At 41.9% G+C, this 24397-nt stretch overlaps 2 protein-coding genes across 2 annotated transcripts in view; one reads left to right on the plus strand and one right to left on the minus strand.

Moving 5' to 3' along the window:
- Positions 1-5507, plus strand: part of RRM1 (ribonucleotide reductase catalytic subunit M1) — a 39873-nt gene extending 34366 nt beyond the window's left edge. Inside the window, exons 16-19 of the mRNA XM_005689853.3 lie at positions 1031-1166; positions 2044-2139; positions 3162-3350; positions 4890-5507. Of these exons, the coding sequence (XP_005689910.1) occupies positions 1031-1166; positions 2044-2139; positions 3162-3350; positions 4890-5075 (607 nt within the window). The 3' untranslated portion in view covers positions 5076-5507. The remainder of the gene's footprint in view (positions 1-1030; positions 1167-2043; positions 2140-3161; positions 3351-4889) is intronic.
- Positions 9569-10588, minus strand: LOC102177547 (olfactory receptor 52Z1-like). Its single transcript, XM_005689944.1, has one exon. The coding sequence runs from the start codon at positions 10586-10588 to the stop codon at positions 9569-9571; it is 1020 nt and encodes a 339-aa protein (XP_005690001.1).

Raw genomic sequence — 24397 nt, forward strand, 5'->3', positions numbered from 1 at the left:
GCAAGCTCTTTGTGCTTGAGAAACTAAGTAAGGTGAGACATGTAAACACATAAAATATACGTAAAGGTACAGGTCATAAAAAATATTTGCAATGCAAATACTTGACTTTGACAGCTTTACTTAGTGTTGTCTGCCTGGTCAGGAAAGATGTTTTAGAATAGGTATCTCTTCAGCTGAGGTTTTTATTATTACTATTTTATTACTACACTTATTGTTAATTTATTTTGGCTGTGCTGGTTCTTCATTGAGGCATGTGGGCTTAGTTGCCGTGAGGCATGTAGAATCTTACTTTCTCAACAGGAGATCAAACCCACATCTCCTGCATTGGAAGACAGACTTTTAACCACTGGACCACCAGGGAAGTCCCTAGGCTGAGCTTTGAAAGATGTGCTTAGCACAGTTTGAAGATTTTCAGAGCTCAGATACTACATTTTTAAGCACTCTCTATGGCACTGAATAGAGTCAAAAGGTGTTAGCATTCTTCTAGGAACTTTAATTAACGAGGTGATAGAGGAAGTCAGGAATATTATACTTTGAGCATCATTTTCTCTATTCATTATCCTATTCAGTATAATGAAGAGTTGTGGTGATAGATGTTTGGGTCTTAACACTTTCACATCATTAAGTTTCCTTAAAGAGCCTAGCACAGTGATCACATAGACTGTTAGAAAAGAGTGAGGGTTAAATGAGTGTACCTGAAAGAGGTGGGGACTCTCCAACAGCCATTTGAGTGTTTCCTTGGGCAAGATGTTGTATCAAGTGCTGTGATTCATAAATGGCATAAGTCATGGCATGATAAAGGTTGTCAGCAGTAAAAGTTGTGCTCATTCTGTTTAGGAATCAGTCACTCATTTAGGAGAGGGACATACTGTAGAGTTGCATCCCTCTAAGGGTTAAATGCAAACGTCAGCATGTGAGTGTAGTACATGTATGGCATTGCAGCAACTGCTTTACTACAATGATTAAAGTAGCTGTCTTCCTGACAGATAGTAGCATAAGGACCAGCACCTAATAATCTCCTTTTCTTCAGGTATGGTATAAGAAACAGTTTACTTATTGCCCCGATGCCTACTGCTTCAACTGCTCAGATATTGGGAAATAATGAGTCCATTGAACCTTATACCAGTAACATCTACACTCGCAGAGTCTTGTCAGGAGAATTTCAGGTGAGAAGATTACAACCAGACCTACTGGAAAGTCTTTTAGAAGCCTGATGTTAGGAGTAAATGCTACCCATATTTAGGATGACCCTCTATCTTAGAATGGGGGCAAAGTTTTGATAAAGTGAGCTGTCATCTCTAATATTATTTATGTTACTTCAGCATATAATCGACATTTTATAAATATCTGTCAGAAGAATGAAGGATTGAGGGTTGAGTATGAAAGCAACTTGTTGAGAGTTCATGCAATGTGTAACCATTCTTAAATCATGTAGTATATGTCATATACTACGCTATACTACATGTGCTAAACTATAACACATATACTATAGCCTCAAATGCTTAAGTTGATGATACTGCAGATGTATAGAAGTGTCTTTTAAGATAGTGGTTCTCAGCCTTGGTTACAAATTAGAATTTCTGATGGGAAGGACCAGTGGTGGTTTTTTTTTTTTGAGGTTCCCAAGTAATTCTTGTGTGCAGGTTGAGAACCACTAATTTAAAAGATATTTATTTGTGAATTCACAAATATTCTGAAGTAAATTTCTGTAAGGTTTGAGCACATTTATAATTTATAAGGTTGGGTACATTTATAATTTTCTGAAGTATTTGTTGTGTCCATACTTAAAACAAGAAAAGAATCATTCTACATACCCAGGTTAGGCAGTTAACTCCTTCCACTTTTGCAAATACTGTATATTATGTTTTGAATAACAGGTATCAGGATTTTAGAGGAATGTAGCTTTCATGTGATGGGATATGTCACTCAGTTTCATAAAAAATAGAATTTACCAAGCAATCAAATGTTAAACTCCAAGTGTGTAATCCTCTTCAGGCCCTGTTGTTGTTTATTCCTTCACATTTTTTCTCCTTTTCCTTTCAGATTGTAAATCCTCACTTACTGAAAGATCTTACTGAGCGGGGCTTGTGGAATGAAGAGATGAAGAATCAGATTATTGCATGCAATGGCTCCATCCAGGTACAGAATGACCAAAAAAAGAGAAAGTGTGCTCTTCAGGAGCTAAGTTGAACATTGGTACCTTCTCAATTATCCCAGGCAATACAGAGAAAGAATGGCTGTTCATCTGGTCATATGTCTAGGCCTTACCCTCTTGTTTGTGCAGCACTATAAAGCAATGGTTTCCAACTTTTCTGCACATTAGAATACATTAAAGAGCTATTAAAGCTGAAGCTTAGGTTGTTCCCATATCAATTAAATGTCTGGGAATGAGAGTTCTGGCATCAGTATTTTTTAAAGACTCTAGATAATTCCAAAGTGCATCAGAGTTTGGAGACCAGTGATGTAAATCCTGAAATTAGAGTCAAACTTAATTAAAAAGTTTGATGGAGATTGAAGACTGATAGTTCAAAAGACAGAGCCACAAATAGTGTTTAACAATAAAATATTTGCAATTGAGAATCAAGAAGCATTTATTTGTAGACAGAGGCCACTTATTAGATATTGGTCTGCTCAGCAACACAGATAAAGATTCCTGTAACATTTCTGTATTTGCTGATGGAAACTGTAGCATTAGCCAGTCTGTGTTTTGATGCACGCTAACCCTAGACCTAAGAAATAAGAAAGCCTTATTTCTATTGACTTCGAGTGGAGTTTGTGGAGTCCTACCATATTTAAAGGGTTTTTGTCTCATTGCTTCCTTGGGTCATGTTTCTGTGAGTTACAGCCCTGAGTTTTTGTATTTTCTGCAAAACTCAAGGGTCATTTATTGCTTAGCTTTTGGCCATTAACCAATTAAAAATGAATCTTACATAACTACCACCAGATTAATATTTTGTTGGTTAGATGGGGTTTTATTGGACTTTGTAAGCTGGAAGTTAGTAGTCTTAGGAAACTTGATGAGGATCATACTGTATTAAATGGAATGGCTAAGATCAGATCTGACTAGAAGTAGAATCACAGCCAGACCCTAGGGCATCGTTCTATTAATTATACTGCTTTCTTCAACCAGAGTACAATAGCATCTGCTTTACCTTCTTCAGAGCATACCAGAAATTCCTGATGACCTGAAACAGCTTTATAAGACTGTGTGGGAAATCTCTCAGAAAACCGTACTCAAGATGGCCGCCGAGAGAGGCGCTTTCATTGATCAAAGCCAGTCTTTGAACATACATATTGCTGAGCCTAACTATGGCAAACTCACTAGTATGCACTTCTACGGCTGGAAACAGGTTGGTGGAGGAAGTCAACCAATTTGGAATATTTTAGAATTGGAACAGAGTTTTATATTTTAGCTACCTATTAAATATTGCCACCTGGAAGTTCTTTCACTTTAAGTCCAATATGTTAAAACTAACGCACGGGTTGTACTAAGTTAAGCTCTCACTTTGAATTTTCTTATTTTGGGTGGGATTATTTTATTCGAAGTTGTAAGCTCATAGGAGTTATCTATGATCCTTCCTTTACTTCCCGTGTAGTCATTCACCGTGTGCTGTTGGTTGTTCGTTTGTACTATTTCTCGAATGCCTTTCTTTCTGTTCCGTCGCCACCACCACCTTTATTCTTAAGTTCTTACCTCATCTCTTTGCTTCTGGTATCTTTACTGTAGGCCAGCTTGTGTCCTGCTACCATTCCTAAAATAAAACTATATACATCAGCCACCTATTCAAAAATATCCATTGTTTCCCAGCTTTAAAACAGAATAAAAGCCAATCATTTAGCTAGTCACTGCCAACTGTAAAGACCTGTGAGTCTGTGATGTATTCTTTTTTAAAAAAAGAATATGTTTATTTATTCGGCTTGCGTCGGGTCTTAGTTGTGGCACGCAGGTCTTTTTCGTTGGGGCACGCAGACCCTCTAGTTGTGGTGCTTGGACCCTGGAGTGTGCGGGCTCAGCAGTTGGGTGCAGGCTTAGTTGCTCTGCAGCATGCAGGATCTTAGTTCCTGAACCAGGGGTCAAAGCCATGTCTCCTGCATTGTGAGGCAGTCTTAACCACTGAACCATCAGGGAAGTCCCTATAATGTATTCTTACTCCCTAACAATGTTCTGGGTACTTATATAGAATTAGAATTTTATCCTTTTATTTAACAAACTTTTATTGAACTTGTACTGTGTTCCAGGACTGGGGGTACTGAATAGAAGATGATGGTTCTTATCCATGAAATAGTCATCATCTGTTCTTATTACAGAGAAACAGTCTAGACCTGTGAATAGTTATAATCTAAAGCAGACAGGTTTTCTTAGGTACACTTGGAAGTCATACACGTAAACAAAAAAAGACTAGAGAACAAAAATATTTGACATTTTGAAAGAGATAAGCTTGTTTCAGTGGTGAAAAGGATAGCGTGTACTGTGCGTCTCCTCTCTCTCTAAGCGTTTCTGAGAGGGCTTCCTGTGCTGTGCGTGTGCCGTGCCTAGTCACTCAGTCATGTCTGACTTTGTGCGACCCCATGGACTGCAGCCCAGCAGGCTCCTTTGTCCACGGAATTCTCCAGGCAAGAATATTGGAGTGGGTAGCCTTTCCCTTCTCCAGGGGATCTCCCCAACCTGGGGATCGAACCCAGGTCTCCCGCATTGCAAGTGGATTCTTCACCATGTGAGCCACCAGGGAAGCCCAAATAAAAAAACAGCTGGGGCTTCCTAGAGGAGATATAATTCTAAATTTAGAAAGCAGTTTGACCTGGTCTATGGAAATGTATTTTACAATTGGTCTTGAATGTTTAATGTTCTCACAGCTTCTCCTAATTAGTTGTACTTACTTCCCTTTTAGGGTTTGAAGACTGGGATGTATTATTTAAGGACAAGACCAGCCGCTAATCCAATCCAGTTCACTCTGAATAAAGAAAAGCTGAAAGATAAGGAAAAGGTATCGAAAGAAGAAGAGAAGGAGAGGAACACAGCAGCCATGGTGTGCTCTTTGGAGAACAGAGATGAATGTCTGATGTGTGGGTCCTGAGGAAGGGCTTAGAAGAGACCAGCACTTCTTCAGTAGCCAAACTGCTTCTTGAGCATAGTTAGGTGCAGTAGGTTTGCTTGAAGTGGTAAGGCTTTGCTGGACCTTTTTGCAGCAAAAAGATCAATTGGTTTAAAGTACTATTTCTGTATAAGTGTGAAAGTAATTTTTTTTTTTTATTGATATATTGGGAATCAAAGTAGATGTTTTAGAAATGCAGAAGAAGTCATTTTGCAAATAGGGAGTGATTAAGTAGGGTTTTTATCACCCATCTGGCACCCCTTTTCTGGTGACTTCCATTTTGGTAAGGAAACTTTGGTGTGTGCATAGAAGCAAAATGAGTCATAACCTGTGAGAAGTGCTGATGGGGCCTTAATCTGCGTATGGTCTTAATAGGTCATTCTGAAATAAAGATAATAAACATTTCTAAATGACTGTGTGAGACTAATTTTGTCACTTATTTTCTTTCAAAGGTCAAATTTGTAAAAGCATTTTTTGTTCTTTGAGAGTTCAGAGAAGAAATTTTAAGACAAATTACTTAGATACCATATAGAATTCTGATTTTAATATGTGCCTTTTTCCTCTTTTTAAAAAACTGGTAAAATAAGCATAACTAAATGTTAGCATTTTACCCGTTTTAAAGTATACAATTTAGTGACATTAAGTACATACATATACAAAGTACAGCCATCACTACTATTTCCAGAACTTTTTCATGATCCCAAACAGAAAGTTTATATATAGAACAATGAATTCCCGGTCCCCTTCTCCTATCATTGCCTGGTAACTTCTATTCTACTTTTTATCTCTAAATTTGCTTAGTCTCGGGATCTCAAGTAGAGGGGATCTTAATATGTGTCCTTTTCTATCTGGCTTATTTCACTTAGCATAATGTTTTCAAGGTTCATTTATGTATCACATATCAGAATTTCATATCTTTTTAAGGACGAGTAATACCTCATCATGTATATATATATATATGTATATGCGTATATACACACATATATATATACACCCCATTTTGTTTATCCATTCATCTCTTAATGGACATTTGGGCTGTTTCCACCTTTTGGCTATTGTGAGTAATACTGCTGTTAACATTGATGCGCAAATAGTCTGAATTCCTGCTTTCAGTTCTTTTGGGTATGTACTAGAAGTTCAGTGATTGGAATATCTGGTAATCTTCTGTTTAACTGTACTAATGACTTAACTATTTGATTATAATGTGTCTTGGTGTGGGTCCCTGAATTTATCCTAACTAGGGTTTATTGAGCTGCTTGGTATAGTAGATTCACATCTTTTGTTAAATTGGAGAAGTTTTCAGCCATTATTACTTCAGATAATGATTTTGCTCTTTTCCTTCTGGGACTTCTGTGTTGCATTTATCAGTCCACTTTATTAGCGTCTCAACAGGTCCTTTAGGCTTTGTTCAGTTTTCTTCATCTTATTTTTTCCTCTAATCTCAGTAGTCTTATCTTCCAGTTCATTTATTCTTTCTTCTTCCTCAACTTTGCTGTTGAGCCCCTCTAGTGAAAATTTCATTTCACTTATTGCTCTTTCCAGCTCTAGAATGTCTGATTCCTTTTATTTCTTTGTCTTTGTTGATAGTCTGATTTTGTTACTACAAAATCTCTGTTACTACATTGTTTTCCTTTAGCTCTTTGGTTATGTTTAAGACAGTTGTTTTAATGTCTGTCTAGAAAGTCTGATGGCTGAGTTTCTCTGGAGTGGTTTTTGTCAGTTTATATTGTTCCTTTGAATGTTTTCCTGTTTCTTTATAATACTTGTGATTTTTGTTGTTGAAACATTCTGAGTCGTTTCCAAAATGTTTTTGCAGTGAAGTCTGCTCTCAGAGTATGTTCAGTTAATGTTCTGATAGCTTTGCTAGGTCTTTGCGGATTGGCTCTGTGCTAGGACACATACTTCTCTAGGCTTGCTCTGAGCCTAAGGAATGTGATGGTTGATTTTATGTGTCAGCTGGCTAGGCCATAGTATCTAGATATTTGATCAACACTAAATAGATCTGTGAAGGTATTTCTTTAGATGAAATTAGCATTTAAATTCATTGACTTTGAGTAAATCAGATCATTCTCCAAAATGTGGGTGGCCTCATCCAATCAGTTAAAGTCCTTAAGAGGAAGAAGACTGTGGTCCCCCGAGAAAGGACTGCTGCCTCCAGGCTGCCATTGGACTGATCTGCAATGTCTGCTGTGCTCTGGGTTCCCATCCCAGTGGCTTACTCTGCCGATTTTGGATTTCCAAGTTCCACAATTGTATATATGTGTGTATATAGAGAGGGGGGAGAGAGATGGTTGACCATTGAACAACATGAGTTTTAAGTGCATGAGCCCACTTATATTTGGATTTCTTCAATAAATGTGGCAGTAGTATACAATCTGTGATTGGTTGGATCTGAATGTGGAACCATGGATGTATCATGGGGCTTAAACATCCATGGATTTTCGTATCCTTAGTGTGTCCTAAAACCAATCCTTGCATTGTTCAAGGGTCAAGGGAATATATAGATAAGATAGTATATGTGTGCATATATATATATATATATATATATATATATATATACACACACACACACACACACACACAGCTTATTTTCTCTGGAGAATGAGAACCCTGACTAATAAAAGGTTTTGGTACTGAAAATGGTTCTGTTGGAATGGAACCCTAAGGATGAATTTTCCTGAATTGGTTGTCTAATTTGATGAGATTTAAGCATGACTTTGCAGTAGTGAAGAGAGCTCCGATAGCGCATGGGGTGATGTGGCAATAGAGATATGCAGAATACCATCACTGGATATTCCTAATCAAATCAAAGAGGCAAAGGTCTGGCTTACCATGTATGTGTTCTGCCTCAGGGATATATCAGCTTTCCAGCCCAGTATTGTAATTTATAGTTCATCTTGATCATTTTTCCTCCACGGTACATCACACTGCTCCATTACATTGAGGTACGGGTTGGACCTAGTGAGCGAAAAGAAGCAGCTACTATAGACTTACCAGTACGATGTTTGTGTATCAGGGGTCAGTGGTATGAGGCATGTTGAGGTATTCCTTCCACGGTGAGGGATAAATTGTTCTGACTCCTCTTACAACGAAAAGACAGGCATAAAGCCTAGTGGTCCTCTATGGATTTTGGAGGCAAAATGGTAACATACTCCTCATTTGGGTGTGTTATTTTGACCCATTTACCATATGACCCTAAAAGCTGCTAGTTTTGAGTGGGGCCCAGAACAAAGAAGGCTCTGCAACATGTCCAGCCTGTCATGCAACCCACTCAAGTATCTTTCGATCCCTTGAGAGAGACAGCTTTTTGGCTGCTACTTACTGTGCCTCAAGCCTGCTTAACCGAAGACCATCAAGTTCCTATGCATCCTGAACTGCTGTCATGAACTGGGTATTATCTGCCCACTAAACCTAAAGTTGGCATGCATAGTAGCATTCCATAGTGGCATCATCAAAAGGAAGTTGTATATACAAGCCTGGCCTCAAGCAGGCCCTGGATGCACAAGTAATCTACTGAAGAAGTGGCCCAAATGCCCATGGTTCTCACTCCTGCTTCTCTGCCAGCCTGCACCCATGGCCTCATGGGACATTCTATATAATCAGTTGACAGAGGAAGAGAAAACTTGGGTGGTTTACAGCTGTTTCTGCACAGTACAGGACACCTCTTTTGAGGATATCCCTGAAGGACACTCCATTCCATAGATGACAATTAAGGAGATCTTTCAAGTACGGGTGACTTAGATAAATCACACTGGCTACTATGGGAAGAGTGTCCTGACCAATGGGTTTGGATCAAGCTCAAGTGCAGATAAAGGCCTAATCTGGCCTTTGGATGAGATTGGGTCCCCAGAGAAGACCTGGTTTGGGTGACTCTCAGACTGCTGGGACCCCTGGCTGGACTGGAACTGTTTGGGCTAGACTGGACACCTGGGATAGGCCTGGCCTGTGTGCCTGTATCAGATAGGGATATCAGGCAGAGCCTCACCTGTGTTTGGAACTGCCTGAACTCTGGAATCCAGCCTGTGTGCTTGCATTAGACTGGACCTAGGCCTCAAGACTGACCTGGATATTTGGTCAGACTGGGGTTCATGTCAAGTCTCACGCCATATTTGGGACAGATTGGGCACCAGGGAAGGGTGTGTCCTGTATTACTTGTTTCAAACTGTGTGTTCAGGGCAAATGATCATCTGCATGACTTTATATAACTTCCAGTGGAGCCCCATATATCCAGGTATTAATTGGGGACTTTCTCAGGAGTCAGGGAGAAGAGGACAGAGAAATGAAACTAACAGGGATAAATAGGGGGAAACAATTTTATTATTGGATTGAAAACAGCATTCTAAAAGGAATAGTTTACCAACAGTGAACCCGCTGTTGAGCCTGTAATCTCAGGAAATTCCAGCCCGTCCCTCAGTACTGCCTGTTTATCTCTTGTTCCCAGAGATTACAGCCCCAATATCCCATATTGAGGAAGTTCACCCTGGAAGTTTCCCTTTCACTCTCATATTTTGCAGCCTCTCTGGCTTCTCCCTAACTTCCCGGGCGAGTTCCTTTCCACAGAGCATCTTTTCTATATGTTGCCGGACCTCTCTGGTCCTCACCCCATAAATGACTGGATTCAAGGTTCCTGGGAGCAGCAAATAGATGGCACTGAGGAGGTTCTGGACATCCTGAGACACAGTCTTGGCTACTCGGAACACGATGGAAGTGGAGAGACCAGAGAGGTAGATGGTGAGGATGACCAGTAAGTGGGAGCCGCACGTGTGCAAGGCCTTGGCTCGGGCTCCCCCGGAAGATATCTGAAAGGCAGCGTAGATGATGCGGGTGTAGGAGGTCCCCAGCAGGGCTAGATCAAAGCTCACAGTGGCCAACCGCATGGCCAGCCCCAAATGGTTGTTGAAGGTCAAGTCTCCACAAGCTATACTCAGCAGTGCAATGTACTCACAGGTGAAATGTCGGATCACTGCTGTCCGGCAAAATTGAGCTCGTGAGGTTAGCACCACCAAGGGCACTGCCACTCCCAGGCTCCGTGTCAGGGCGAAAAAGGCCAGCACACCCAGCAAACGGGAGGTCATCAGGTCACTGTAGCGGAGTGGGTGGCAGATGGCCACATAGCGGTCTAGGGCCATGGCCAGCAGGAGGTTGTAGTCCAGAAGGAGCGTGAAGTAGATGAAGAACATCTGGGCCAGGCAGCCATGCAGTGATATGGGGTTAGCATAATGCACAAAGCCTTCCAGCATTTTGGGCATCACCGCTGTAGCAGCACAGATGTTAACAGCCAGGAGCAGGGCAATGAGCACGTACATGGGCTGGTGCAGGCTCCGCTGGGCTGCCACTGTGTGGATGACCAGGGCATTGGCAGAGATGATGCTCACATAGAGGAAAGTAAGAGGCAGGACCAGGAAGGGCCTCCGCTCTGACAATCCAGGAAAGCCCACCAGGAAGAAGTTGGTGTAGGAAATGTTGAAGGTGCTGGTATTTCGATCCTCACCCATTGGCTTTGGCCCTGGGCTGGCCTCAGAAGTGGGGATCAGAGACTGCTAGAATAAAACGGTCAGTGGAAGAAAGCCGATTTCTATTGCTATTTTGGGGCCTGAGGGGTTTGTGATGAATATCCACCTCTTCATGTATCTATGGCCATATCTATGGCCACTCTGGGGGAATAGACAGGTATTGTGTCAGGTGTAATGGGAGCTACAAAGATAAACAAGACATTCTTTGTCTTCAGGGAGCTCTTAGCTTATGTACGTGAGGTGTAAACTTATAAGATACTGTTTATCAGGACCTCCCTGGTGGTCCAGTGGCTACGACTCTGAGCTTCCAATGCAGGGGGCCCAGGTTTGATCCCTGGTCTGGGAACTAGATCCCATATACCACAACTAAGACTTAGTACAGCCAAATAAATTTTTAAAAAAGATACTGTTTCTGTGATATTTCTGATATTTGATTGCTGAGTAAAAAGATTTGGGGGAAAGTAGGTATGGTGTAGGAGAGAAGAAAAAGGAGTGATGGCACAGAGGCACTAAAAAGGAGAAGAAGATCCTTGATTAGCAGGAAGAAAAGTATATGAGGAATCTTTGGTCTAAGAAACCTGGGAAGGACCAAGGAGGGGTTTTGGGGAGTGAGGGAAATACCAGGCTCATCTGTCCATGGGATTCTCTAGGCAAGAATACTGCAGTGGGTTGCCATGCCCTTCTCCAGGGGACCTTCCCAACCCAGAGATCGAACCCACATCTCTTAATGTCTCCTGCATTGGCAAGCGGGTTCTTTACCACTAGCATCACCTGGGAAGCCCCCACATCGGGTCTAAGAAACCTGGGAAGGACCTTGTAGGGGTTTATTGGAGTGAAGCACCAGTGAGGAATGATGGTCTCACTTTTGTGCCTGGGGTACACTCTGTGTCAAGGATAGAGGAAGCTGCTGAGCAGAGCTTCTGTCTTCTTGGACACAAAGCACAGGCCACAGAGACTTGTCTCTACCTAAGACCCTCTCAGTTGGCTGAGGGGCCTCTTGCCTGGGCTTGCCCCCAGTGGATAATGCTTTCTTTCCTTTCAGAATGTGAGTTCTGGGGGGGCAGGAGTAACAGCACACTTCTGTTGTGTCCTCTGGAGCTCCAGCACAGAGGAGGCACAGAGCAGGTGCTGGAACATGGCATGTTGAGTAGGTGAATGAGGGAAAGGGAGAAGGTGGTAAGAAGCTAGTTGGCTGGGTTCTGAAGAGCAGCAGTTTCAAAGCTTTGGCCTGGTTTTTGTATAATTAGGATATTAAAAGATGTGCAATTCAGTACTGGGCCCACATCTTACTCAGATTCTTAGGGAATCTTAGGCAGCACCATTTGGTGGTGGTAGGTGTGATAAGAGGAATTAACACTGAGGTAATTGTTTACCTTATTTCAGGTAGCGTTCTAAATGCTTTCACTTATTAATTTTTCAATCTTCTTAATTTTCCTGGAAAAGAAAGTGAGGCACAGAGAGATTAGGTCTGTTAAATGGCAGACCTGGATTTGAAGTCAGACTCCGGAGTGCATGCTCTTAACAACGTCAGGATGATCAACTTGTCCTGCTGTGCCTAGGTGTTCCTGGTATTAGAGCTGAACATGTGGGGTCCCAGGAAGGTTTTCAGGCAAACCAGGCAGTTGACCATTTTACTATTATCACTGGTAACCTTGAAGATTAGGGAAGCCTCATAAATTGTAGGGCTTCCCTGGTGGCTCAGTGGTAAAGAATCCACCTACCAATGCAGGAGACCCAAGAGACTTGGGTTTGATCCCAGTGTCAGGAAGATCCCCTGGAGCAGGAAATGACAACCCACTCCAGTATTCTTCCCTGGGAAATCCCATGGCCAGACGAGCCTGGCGGGTACAGTCCATGGCGTCATGAGTCAGACGTGACTTAGTGACTAAACAACAATAACACCATGACTTGTAGATCAGCCAGGAAGAAACAGTCTTCCTTCTTAGAGGTTTGAATGTAGTGTCTCTGAAAATCAGCATTTATACTGGTGTTACTATAGCCACCCTCTGAATACTCAGAAGAGTATAGAGAAACATCCTGAAGTTCACAGGGAGCCCTCTATATAGGAACTGGATTTGGAATTCCAGGGTCCACCCTGGAATGTGTTTCTGGAACTCTTAGAGCATTGTTTTAGACAGAATAATTCAGATTTTGGGAAGTGGACTTCTGTTGTGGTTGGGCCAGACAATCCTTGTGAGGAGGCGGTAAAAATCCTTAGGGGAGTTCTCTTGAAGATGGTCCAGTGGGGTGGAATTGAGAATCTGAGAGCGAAGGAGGTGAGAGGTGACCTGTGATAGAATAAAGGGTGAGGGGAAAAATGCAACCTGGAGGAGCAGTGGCTAAGAAGACATTCAGGGACCTGTGCTCCTTCTTCCCAAATGCCCCAGGGTGGTCCCTTGAGGGGGAGAAAAAGCTGGCCCGGGCTGCCCACAACCCTTTTACAAGGGTGGCCTATCTCCATCATGTGAACTGTACTTTGCTCTTCTGTTTTGTATCTTAAGATTACTTAAGTAAACTAATAAAAGAGCCTCTTTGACACTGGGCCCCAGAGCATCCAGGAGGGGAAAGATAGAATAACAACCTCCTCAAGGAGCGGCAGAAGGGATGAACAAGACTGGAAGATGAGGAGATCATCTACTGTCTAATGAAGGTCTTAAAGGAGATAAAGAGATGTTTCTAGAGACAGATCAGTCAGACTTAAGAACCAACTGGAAGTGGAGAGAGACAGAGGAATCAACGATAATTATAAGGTTTCTTTTTGTTTTTTTTTGGCCATGATGACTACATTGAAGCTGCTAAAACCTGAGGAAAGAGCAACAGGGTTGGAGTGTTGGGAGGTACAGTCAATACACACATTTGGATGTTGTGAAAACTCATAAATGAAGAGATGCCCAGTCGTCAACAACTGGAAATGAATGTGGAGTGCTCAGATGAAGGATTGAAACTAGAGATGGAGATGATAATTTTATTCAGGGCATGAGATAGAATCCTGAGGGGCAGACAGAATAACTGGTGTCAGCGAAGGAGACATAAAGACTAGAGGGATGGAGTGAGAGCCAGGAGCAAACAGGATTCTGGAAACCAGAGAAGGAAAGGTTCTGCTGATTTGGAGGCTTCATGGTAAAGAATAGCTCAGTCAATAAAGAATCTGCCTGCAATGCAGGAGACCTGGCTTTGATCCCTGGGTTGGGAAGATCCCCTGGAGAAGGGAAAGGCTACCCACTCCAGTATTCAGGCCTGGAGAATTCCATGGACTGTATAGTCCATGGGGTTGCAAACAGTCGGACACAACTGTGGGCTTCCCTCATAGCTCAGCTGGTAAAGAATCTGTTTGCAATGTAGGAATTTGCTTAAGATGCAGGAGACTGGTGTTCGATTCCTGGGTCCGGAAGATCCCCTGGAGAAGGAAATGGCAACCCACTCCACTATTCTTGCCTGGAAAATCCCATGGCCAGAGGAGCCTGGCAGGCTATAGTCCATGGGGCTGCAAGAGTCAGGGACAGTCGGGGACTAAACCACCACGCAGAGGCAAAAGACCAACACAGCTAAGTCACCCTGTAAAGCTTATTGTTCTGAGTAGCAGGGGAGGGACCAGGTAAGAGGGCTGAGATGAAGAGGCCAGACATCATGTGCTTTCTGCAGAAAAAAGCACGGCTCCTCCACTGTGAGAGTCAACACTGTGGACAAGAGCTCCTTGAACTCCCCCCTCCCCACTGCGCTCATCTTTCTCTCTTCCTCTGTTCCCAGTAAGATTCCCAGTAAAAGAAAAGTCTCTCTTTTCTCTCCCCACTCCCTCTTTTTTTCCCCTGCACCATGCAGCTTGTGGGATCTTAGTTCGGAGTCTTAACCACTGACCCTCCAGGGAAGTCCCTCTCGTCTCTTTTGTCCTCAGGGTATCTTCCACTTCTCCCCTTCGTATCCCTTGAATATGGAGTTCAAGTCTGTCTGGTGAAAATAAACTCTTCCATAACTTCATTCAGCCCTCAAGCTTCCAATCTTTCTCCTCACCCCTGAAGCCAAGGCCCTGGACATGCCTTTATCATGCAATAATCGCTGAATTGCTGATCAGGCTCCCCACTAGACTGAAGGTGTTGCTGGTGGGGCAACCGTGTCTTACTCCTCTCTCCTCTCTGTCCCAGTGCCTGGCATAGAGCCCACTGCAGAGTACCTGCTCAGTAAGTGTTGTGTTGCAAGAATACACAATGCACCAAGGAATTTTAATAAACATTCTTGTGTACGACTAACTTAGAGTAGCCCTTTGAGGTTGAACGAATAAATGAGTGAATGAATGGACAATCAAACCCCATCAAGGCTCAGAGATTCCAAGTGATTTGCTTAGTCTCACCTAGCAAGAAGAGCCAGGCCTCAAATCTAGGTCTTGGACTCTTCTGCCTGTACCACAGTTCTTCCTTCTCATCCACACATGAGATAGCATTGGACAGGCTCCAGGCAGTTTTAGCCTCAGCAACAATACTGTGAGTTAAAATTTATTGAGTACTTACTGCACACTGGGCATGGTTCCAAATGCTTTTCCATTTGGTATCTGTAATATTCAAAGCAACCTTAAGAGATGAATACTATTTATTAACCCAGTTTACAGACATTAATACTGAGGCTCAAAGACAATAACTAATTTTCTTAAAGTATCATAGATCTTAAATGATAGCTGGGATGTGATGTAGGTTTGCCAGTGGTGAAGTTTAATGCCAATCTCAGGCTTACCTGCCTCAAACTCCCCATAAGTCCCCGGTCTTCTCACGCCCAACCTCACTGTGGCAGCCTCTAGAACACTCTTGTTGGGTGGTGGCCTGCTATGGCTTTGGTACCATCTCTGAAAAGGTAAGGCCTGAGGTCTGTGCCCAACTCCAAGGCACTGCTCTATGAGGCTGAGGGGAGGGGTGGACAAGTAGACCTGTGTCTCCAGGGGATTCCCAGTGGAGGATGAGATTCCCAGTGGGCAAGTGTTTCCAGGGACTCAAAGGAGAACGCAATGAGAAACCCAGGAAATTGAAGGAGGACCCCAGGGAGAGAGGCTGTGTGGAGAAGATGGTGTACTAACATTCTTATTTCTATGGCTCTAGCTTTTTCTCAGAGTGGTCACGTCTGCAGAGGAATTCCCCCACTTTACAGATGATTCATTAGAGACTCAGAGAGAGCAAGTCAGGGTTGAGGGAGGCTTCCATCCCAGGGGACTAACAGACTGGGGATGACTGACTGGGATGACCTGGGGCTCCACTGAGGGGAAGGAGCTCCTGCAATTTGGGGGTCAGCCAAAGGCAGGAAGGAGCATTTGGGTGACAGTAAAAAGTGTGGTGTGTGTGCATGTACACATATGCTTGTGCATGAGTGCCTGAGCATGTATGCACACACTGAGATTGATGAGGCATTAACTTTCCCAGAATGGGTGACCGAGGGGCTTGAGTGGGAGATGACTTTGGTGTGGGTTGTACTGTGAGCAGCCAGGACTCACAGAGGCAGGGGTAGCTCCTCCAGGGAGGCATCACCAGTTTGTCCTCTGGAATTTGAAAATGGTAGCACTGGAAAACTCTTTTTCTACCTTCTTTGGAGTCTTTCATGATTTCACTTTGTCTTCGTTGTTGGCTTACCAGCTGTGCCTCTTAGTTTGCCTCAGGTTTTGTAGTACACACCTTTAACTTACCATAGCCTACTTTTAAATAGTATTGTGCCACTTCAGTGAAGAGTATGAGATCCTTGCAGCAAGATTCTTCCACTGCCCCTCTTCCACTGTTTGTGTTATTGTTGTCATTTGCTTTATTTATGCGTAACTTATAAACCTCACAATACATCTGTATATATTTTGGGGTTTATACAGTTCATTGTGTTCTAAAGAGATTTAGAAAAATAAGAAAAAATTAATATTTGTTTGAAAAATTAATTAATGTTGTATGAGACTATAGTTTATTGCTAGCATCCAGTGTATAAATGTACCGTAACCTATTTACATACTCCATCGCTGAGGGACATTTATGTTGTTTCTGGTTTTTCCTAATTAGGGATAAAGTGAAAGTGAAGTCACTCAGTCGTGTCCGACTCTTTGCAACCCCATGGACTGTAGTCTACAAGGCTCCTCTGTCCATGGGATTTTCCAGGCAGGAGTACTGGAGTGTATTGCCATTTCCTTTTCCAGGGGATCTTCCCAACCCAGGGATCGAACCCGGGTCTCCCACATTGTAGACAGATGCTTTACCATCTGAGTCACCAGGGAAGTCAAGGCCAGTATAAATAGCTTTGTATGTATTTTGATGCTCATGTGCCTGAGGAGGTTTCCTGGGTCAAAGGGTATGCATAAATATCTTTGATTTTACTCAGTTCAGTTCAGTTCAGTCCCTCAGTCGTGTTTGACTCTTTGCGACCTCATGAACCACAGCACGCCAGGCCTCCCTGTCCATCACAAACTCCCAGAGTCCACCCAAACCCATGTCCATTGAGTTGGTGATGCCATCCCCTCCGTCGTCCCCTTCTCCTCCTGCATTCAATCTTTCCCAGCATCAGGGGCTTTTCAAATGAGACAGCTCTTCGCATTGGGTGGCCAAAGTATTGGAGTTTCAGCTTCAACGTCAGTCATTCCAATGAACACTCAGGACTGATCTCCTTTAGGATGGACTGGTTGGATCTCCTTGCAGTCCAAGGGACTCTCAAAAGTCTTCTCTAACACGACAGTTCAAAAGCATAAATTCTTTGGTACTTAGCTTTCTTTATAGTCCAACTCTCACATCCATACATGACCACTGGAAAACCATAGCCTTGACTAGATGGACCTTTGTTGGCAAAGTAATGTCTCTGCTTTTGAATATGCTGTCTAGGTTGGTCATAACTTTTCTTCCAAGGAATAAGCGTCTTGTATTTCATGGCTACAATCACCATCTGCAGTGATTTTGGAGCCCAAAAATATAAAATCTGACACTGTTTCCACTGTTTCCGCATCTATTTGCCATGAGGTGATGGGACCAGATGCCATGATCTTCGTTTTCTGAATGTTGAGCTTTAAGCCAACTTTTTCAATCTCCTCTTTCACTTTCAGCAAGAGGCTTTTTAGTTCCTCTTCACTTTCTGCTTAAGGGTGGTGTCATTGCATATCTGAGGTTATTGATATTTCTCCCGGCAATCTTGATTCCAGCTTGTGCTTCTTCAGCCCAGGGTTTCTCATGATGTACTCTGCATATAAGTTAAATAAGCAGGGTGACAATATACAGCCTTGACGTACTCCTTTTCCTATTTGGAACCAGTCTGTTGTTCCATGTCCAGTTCTAACTGTTGCTTCCTGACCTGCATACAGATTTCTCAAGAGGCAGGTCAGGTGGTCTGGTATTCCCATCCCTTTCAGAATTTTCCACAGTTTAATGTGATCCACACAGTCAAAGGCTTTGGCATAGTCAGTAAAGCAGAAATAGATGTTTTTCTGGAACTCGCTTGCTTTTTCCATAATCCAGTGATGTTGGCAATTTGATCTCTGGTTCCTCTGCCTTTTCTAAAACCAGCTTGAACATTTGGAAGTTCGCGGTTCACGTATTGCTGAAGCCTGGCTTGGAGAGTTTTAAGCATCACTTTACTAGCATGTGAGATGAGTGCAATTGTGTGGTAGTCTGAGAATTCTTTGGCATTGCCTTTCTTTGGGATTGGAATGAAAACAGACCTTTTCCAGTCCTGTGGCCATTGCTGAGTTTTCCAAATTTGTTGGCATATTGAGTGCAGCACTTTCACAGTGTCATCTTTCAGGATTTGAAATAGCTCCACTGGAATTCCATCACCTCCACTAGTTTTGTTCATAGTGATGCTTTCTAAGGCCCGCTTGACTTCACATTCCAGGATGTCTGGCTCTAGGTGAGTAATCACACCATGGTGATTGTCTGGGTCATGAAGATCTTTTTTTGTATAGTTCTTCTGTGTATTCTTGCCACGTCTTCTTAATATCTTCTGCTTCTGTTAGGTCCCTACCATTTGTGTCCTTTGTTGAGCCCATCTTTGCATGAAATGTTCCCTTGGTATCTCTAATTTTCTTGAAGAGCTCTCTAGTCTTTTCCACTCTGTTGTTTTCCTCTATTTCTTTGCATTGATCGCTGAAGAAGGCTTTCTTATCTCTCCTTGCTGTTCTTTGGAACTCTGCATTCAGATGCTTATATCTTTTCTTTTCTCCTTTCCTTTTCGCTTCCCTTCTTTTCACAGCTATTTGTAAGGACTCCTCAGACAGCCATTTTGCTTTTTCACATTTCTTTTTCTTGGGGATGGTCTTGATTCCTGTCTCCTGTACAATGTCATGAACCTCCATCCATAGTTCATCACGCACTCTGTCTATCAGATCTAGTCCCTTAAATCTATTTCTCACTTCCACTGTATAGTCATAAGGGATTTGATTTAAGTCATACCTGAATGGTCTATTGGTTTTCTCCACTTTCTTTGATTTCAGTCTGGACTTGGCAATAAGGAGTTCATGATCCAAGCCACAGTCAGCTTCTGGTCTTGTTTTTGCTGACTGTATAGAGCTTCTCCATCTTTGGCTGCAAAGAATATAATCAATCTGATTTTGGTGTCAGCCATCTGGTGATGTCCATGTGTAGAGTCTTCTATTGTGTTGTTGGAAGAGGGTGTTTGCTATGACCAGTGTGTTCTCTTGGCAGAACTCTATTAGCCTTTGCCCTGCTTCATTCTGTACTCCAAGGCCAAATTTGCTTGTTACTCCAGGTGTTTCTTGACTTCATACTTTTGCATTCCAGTCCCCTATAATGAAAAGGACATCTTTTTTGGGTGTTAGCTCTAGAAGGTCCTGTAGGTCTTCATAGAACTGTTCAACTTCAGCTTCTTCAGCATTACTGGTCAGGGCATAGACTTGGATTACTGTGATATTGAATGGTTTGCCTTGGAAATGAACAGAGGTCATTCTGTCGTTTTTGAGACTGTATCCAAGTATTGCATTTTGGGCAAATTGTCTTCCAAAGTAGTTGTACCAATCTATTAATATAACCTCAGTTGTAGCGCATAAGTTTCCACTGCCATCCATGGAGAAATCGTTTTAATACATACATAAATCTATTATGTCTATACAATAGATACTATGAGGTTGAACAGCGCTAGCCTGAACATCTGAATATGAGAGGCTGGAGATAAATACCTTTTGTTTTTTCTTTTCTTTTCTCTGGGAGCAAGTATAGACATAAAACCTATACCCAAAATCCTATACCCATAAGGACATTCTGAGGTCAACCCAAAGATCTGAGCTCTGAAGTATCACCACTTTTAAAAAATCTTATTCATGAGATAACAGTCTTGACAGCCATTGTGTATCATTTTGTGCAATTTGGTCATGCCACTAGCCCCAGTTACAGTTGATAAACCATAAATCAAATATTGACTAAGCTAGTGCAATCAGAAAACTTCCTCCTAGAATGAAGAAAAGAGATTCAATTTTTGTACTATGTAGGTGGTTATGTACAGGGTATCCAAAAATCCAGTCTTCAGAGAGAGAGAGAAAAAAAAAATAAATCACAATCTTAGAGTGTAGATAAGCAAAGGAAAACAGAGAATCTTAGTCATTTTCCTAGTTATTGGTTCTTTCCAGAAATTTATTCAGGTCAAGCTGCACTCCAATCTTTTGGTTCCTTACACAGCACTTTCTCTTTCAGTTCAGTTCAGTTCAGTCGCTCAGTCGTGTCCGACTCTTTGCGACCCCATAAATCTCAGCACGCCAGGCCTCCCTGTCCATCACCATCTCCCGGAGTTCACTCAGACTCACATCCATTGAGTCAGTGATGCCATCCAGCCATCTCATCCTCTGTCGCCCCCTTCTCCTTCTGCCCCCAATCCCTCCCAGCATCAGAGTCTTTTCCAATGAGTCAACTCTTCTCATGAGGTGGCCAAAGTACTGGAGTTTCAGCTTTAGCATCATTCCTTTCAAAGAAATACCAGGGTTGATCTCCTTCAGAATGGACTGGTTGGATCTTCTTGCAGTCCAGGGGACTCTCAAGAGTCTTCTCCAACAGCACAGTTTGAAAGCATCAATTCTTTGGTGCTCAGCCTTCTTCACAGTCCAACTCTCACATCCATACATGACCACAGGAAAAACCACAGCCTTGACTAGACGGACCTTAGTTGGCAACGTAATGTCTCTGCTTTTGACTATACTATCTAGGTTGGTCATAACTTTTCTTCCAAGGAGTAAGCATCTTTTAATTTCATGGCTGCAATCACCATCTGCAGTGATTTTGGAGCCCAAAAAAATCAAGTCTGACACTGTTTCCACTGTTTTCCCATCTATTTCCTATGAAGTGATGGGACCAGATGCCATGATCTTCGTTTTCTGAATGTTGAGCTTTAAGCCAACTTTTTCACTCTCTTCTTTCACTTTCAGCAAGAGGCTCTTTAGTTCCTCTTCACTTTCTGCCGTAAGGGTGGTGTCATCTGCATATCTGAGGTTATTGATATTTCTCCCGGCAATCTTGATTCCAGCTTGTGTTTCTTCCAGTCCAGCGTTTCTCATGATGTACTCTGCATATAAGTTAAATAAGCAGGGTGACAATATACAGCCTTGATGTACTCCTTTTCCTGTTTGGAACCAGTCTGTTCCATGTCCAGTTCTAACTGTTGCTTCCTGACCTGCATACAGATTTCTCAAGAGGCAGGTCAGGTGGTCTGGTATTCCCATCCCTTTCAGAATTTTCCACAGTTTAATGTGATCCACACAGTCAAAGGCTTTGGCATAGTCAGTAAAGCAGAAATAGATGTTTTTCTGGAACTCGCTTGCTTTTTCCATGATCCAGCGGATGTTGGCAATTTGATCTCTGGTTCCTCTGCCTTTTCTAAAACCAGCTTGAACATCTGGAAGTTCGCGGTTCACGTATTGCTGAAGCTTGGCTTGGAGAATTTTGAGCATTACTTTACCAGCATGTGAGATGAGTGCAATTGTGTGGTAGTCTGAGAATTCTTTGGCACTGCCTTTCTTTGGAATTGGAATGAAAATTGACCTTTTCCAGTCCTGTGGCCATTGCTGAGTCTTCCAAATTTGCTGGCATATTGAGTGCAGCACTTTCACCACATCATCTTTTAGGATTTGAAATAGCTCCACTGGAATTCCATCACCTCCACTAGCTTTGTTTGTAGTGATGCTTTCTAAGGCCCGCTTGACTTCACATTCCAGGATTTCTGGCTTAGATTAGAGATCATACTTTCTCTTTAGAATTCCCCGATTTGTTTCAGTACTGGTTTGCCTTGCTATGTATGCTTTTGCAACAAATTAAGTGTGAAATCCAGAAGGGCAGTAAGTTTTGTTGGTTTTGTCCACTACTATGCTTTTTAGCCTTTAAAATAATTTTACACCTAGAACTCTCTCAATAAGTGGCTGTTGACTTGAAGAGCAACAAAAATAAACATTAACACAAGTCTCATAGAATTGTCCCTTATTACAGGGGGAGGAGGTTCTTGTTAGATTACAACAGGAATAAGAAAAAAAAAGATTCAGTGAGCTCTAAGATAAAACAATTAACTTCTTTAAAGTCTAAGCTGATCAGTAAGGGCTTCACTGATGTGGCATTGGGCTAAATGTTGAAGAATGTCATAAAAATAAACAGTAGTGGGACTTCCCTGGTGGTCCAGTGGTTAGGAATCTGCCTGCCAATGCAGGGGACATGGGTTTGATCCCTGCTCTGGGAAGATTCCACAAACCATGGGGCAACTAAGCCCATGAGTTATAACTACTGAGTCCACGCTCTAGAGCACATGATCTGCAACAAGAAAGATCACTGCTATGAGAAGGCTGCACACAGCAACTAGAGAGTAGCCCCTGCTAGCTGCAACTAGAGAAAGCCCACACGCAGCAACAGAGACCCAGTGAAGACAAAAATAAAATTAAGATAAAAGAAAAAAATAAAGAGTAGTGACTCAGGTTGGAGAAAGTCTGAAATTTAGAAAAGATTTAGATTAGGGAAGATTTTTCTAATCTGAAAATTATAAAGAGGAAACAGAACATGAGGATTCCCAGAGACGCAAAGAAAGATAATGAATGTATTCTGGATGCTTAAAGAATTACCTTATAATTGACAGTTTATGTGGGAGTCTCACTATGGGTGAGACTAGAGAGAACTGGGTTAGATCACATCACTAAGTCTTATAATCATACTTAGGAAGTTAGCAATATTCACACAAAAGCAACTGGGACCCATGAAAATCATGTCACTCTTCATAGTAACTCTTGACCTCTCCAAATTATGCTGTTTGTAACCCTGAACACTTGACCTCTTGCCTGCTTTTGAATGACAGATAAGTAGCTTATATTTAAAATTTTCAGTCCATTATTTTTCTCGTGGTATATTGCTTTGTTGATTTATTTCTCTATACTAATTTTTTTAAAATTAAAAAACAAATAAAAACCCCGTAGTCACTCTGACTTCAGAAGCCTGTATTCATACCAGCTCTGCTGTGCTGCACCTAACTGGCTAGTCCTACTTTGTACTGTTCTTTTCCATTAGGAGAAGGGACTAAATGCACTGGAAATAGTTGGAATATATAATAGCAAATGATTAGTTTTTTAGATGGAGGCTGTAGAGGTACTTCATTTTCTAGGACATAGGACACATGGCTTACTTTTATCCTTCTTCTGTGGAAGATTCCAAGTCTAGCTGTAAATGTGAAATAGTTCTCAATCTACAACAATGATCTTGCTCCCAATCTAATGCAGCCGGTGTGACCTCAGTGCCTTTGAAAATGGTGACACACACGGTATACAACTACCATGCCACGTTCACTGTCCTTTTGCAATATCTCTGTGGAAACTCTAATTTCGCTTAAGAAATCAAGTTTCTTTAACTGAAATATTGTTACTTTTTGCATTTAAAAAACCCTGTAAAATACATTCATGGTGGTTTAGTCGCTAAGTCATGTCTGACTTGTCACCCGATGGACTGCAGCCCTCCAATCTCCTCTGTCCATGGGATGTTCCAGGGAAGAATGCTGGAGTGGGTTGCCATTTCCTTCTCCAGGGGATCTTCCAGACTCAGGACCTGAACCCCAGTCTCCTGCATCTCAAGCGGATTCCAGCATTGCAAACAAATTCGTTACGGACTGAGCTACGAGGGAAGCCCAACATACATTTAGTTTCTGTTTTAAATTCATGTGCTAGAGTGAGGCATTTCATTCTGCCTTAAATTATTAATGACTAACATTTGAATTCTGAAATAGTGCGGACAAATACCTTTTCATATGCTTATTTTCTGAAGTGACAGTCAAGTCTTTTATCTACCTATGTTACCTTCTGATAAACTAAGTCATCTGTCTTTTTCTTACAGATTTGTAGTTATTCTTTATATTTTCTGGATACTAGTTCTTTGTTGGATAAAGTATTATAAGTATCTTCCCCAAATCTGTGGCTTGCTTTTTCACTTGCTTATGGCATCCATCTTTTGATTGAGACTGTGTCTAGTACATCGGATACCTTTGTACAGTTTATAAAAATGCTCCCTTTCTGATGGCTTGGTAAGTGTAATGTGGGCTGAATTTCGGCTTTCACCTGCTTCTGTCGGATGTCTTTGTGCAGATCACCTATATAATATATTACACAACAGTGGCAGCTCTGCTTTTGATTATCCAAAATTCTAGATTTTAATGTAGTCAAATTTATCACTTCTTTCCTTTATGCAGTCAAGTTTGTATCACTCTTTTCTTTCTTTTATAAAAAGTTAGTACTTGTATCCTACTTAGAAAGACTTTCATTACTCCAATGTTGTGATGATATATTTCTTTATCTTATAAAACTTTATGGTTTGGATTTTTAACATTTAGATATAC

This window comes from Capra hircus, chromosome 15 (assembly GCF_001704415.2).
Source record: "Capra hircus breed San Clemente chromosome 15, ASM170441v1, whole genome shotgun sequence".
In the NCBI taxonomy this organism is placed as follows: Eukaryota; Metazoa; Chordata; class Mammalia; order Artiodactyla; family Bovidae; genus Capra; species Capra hircus.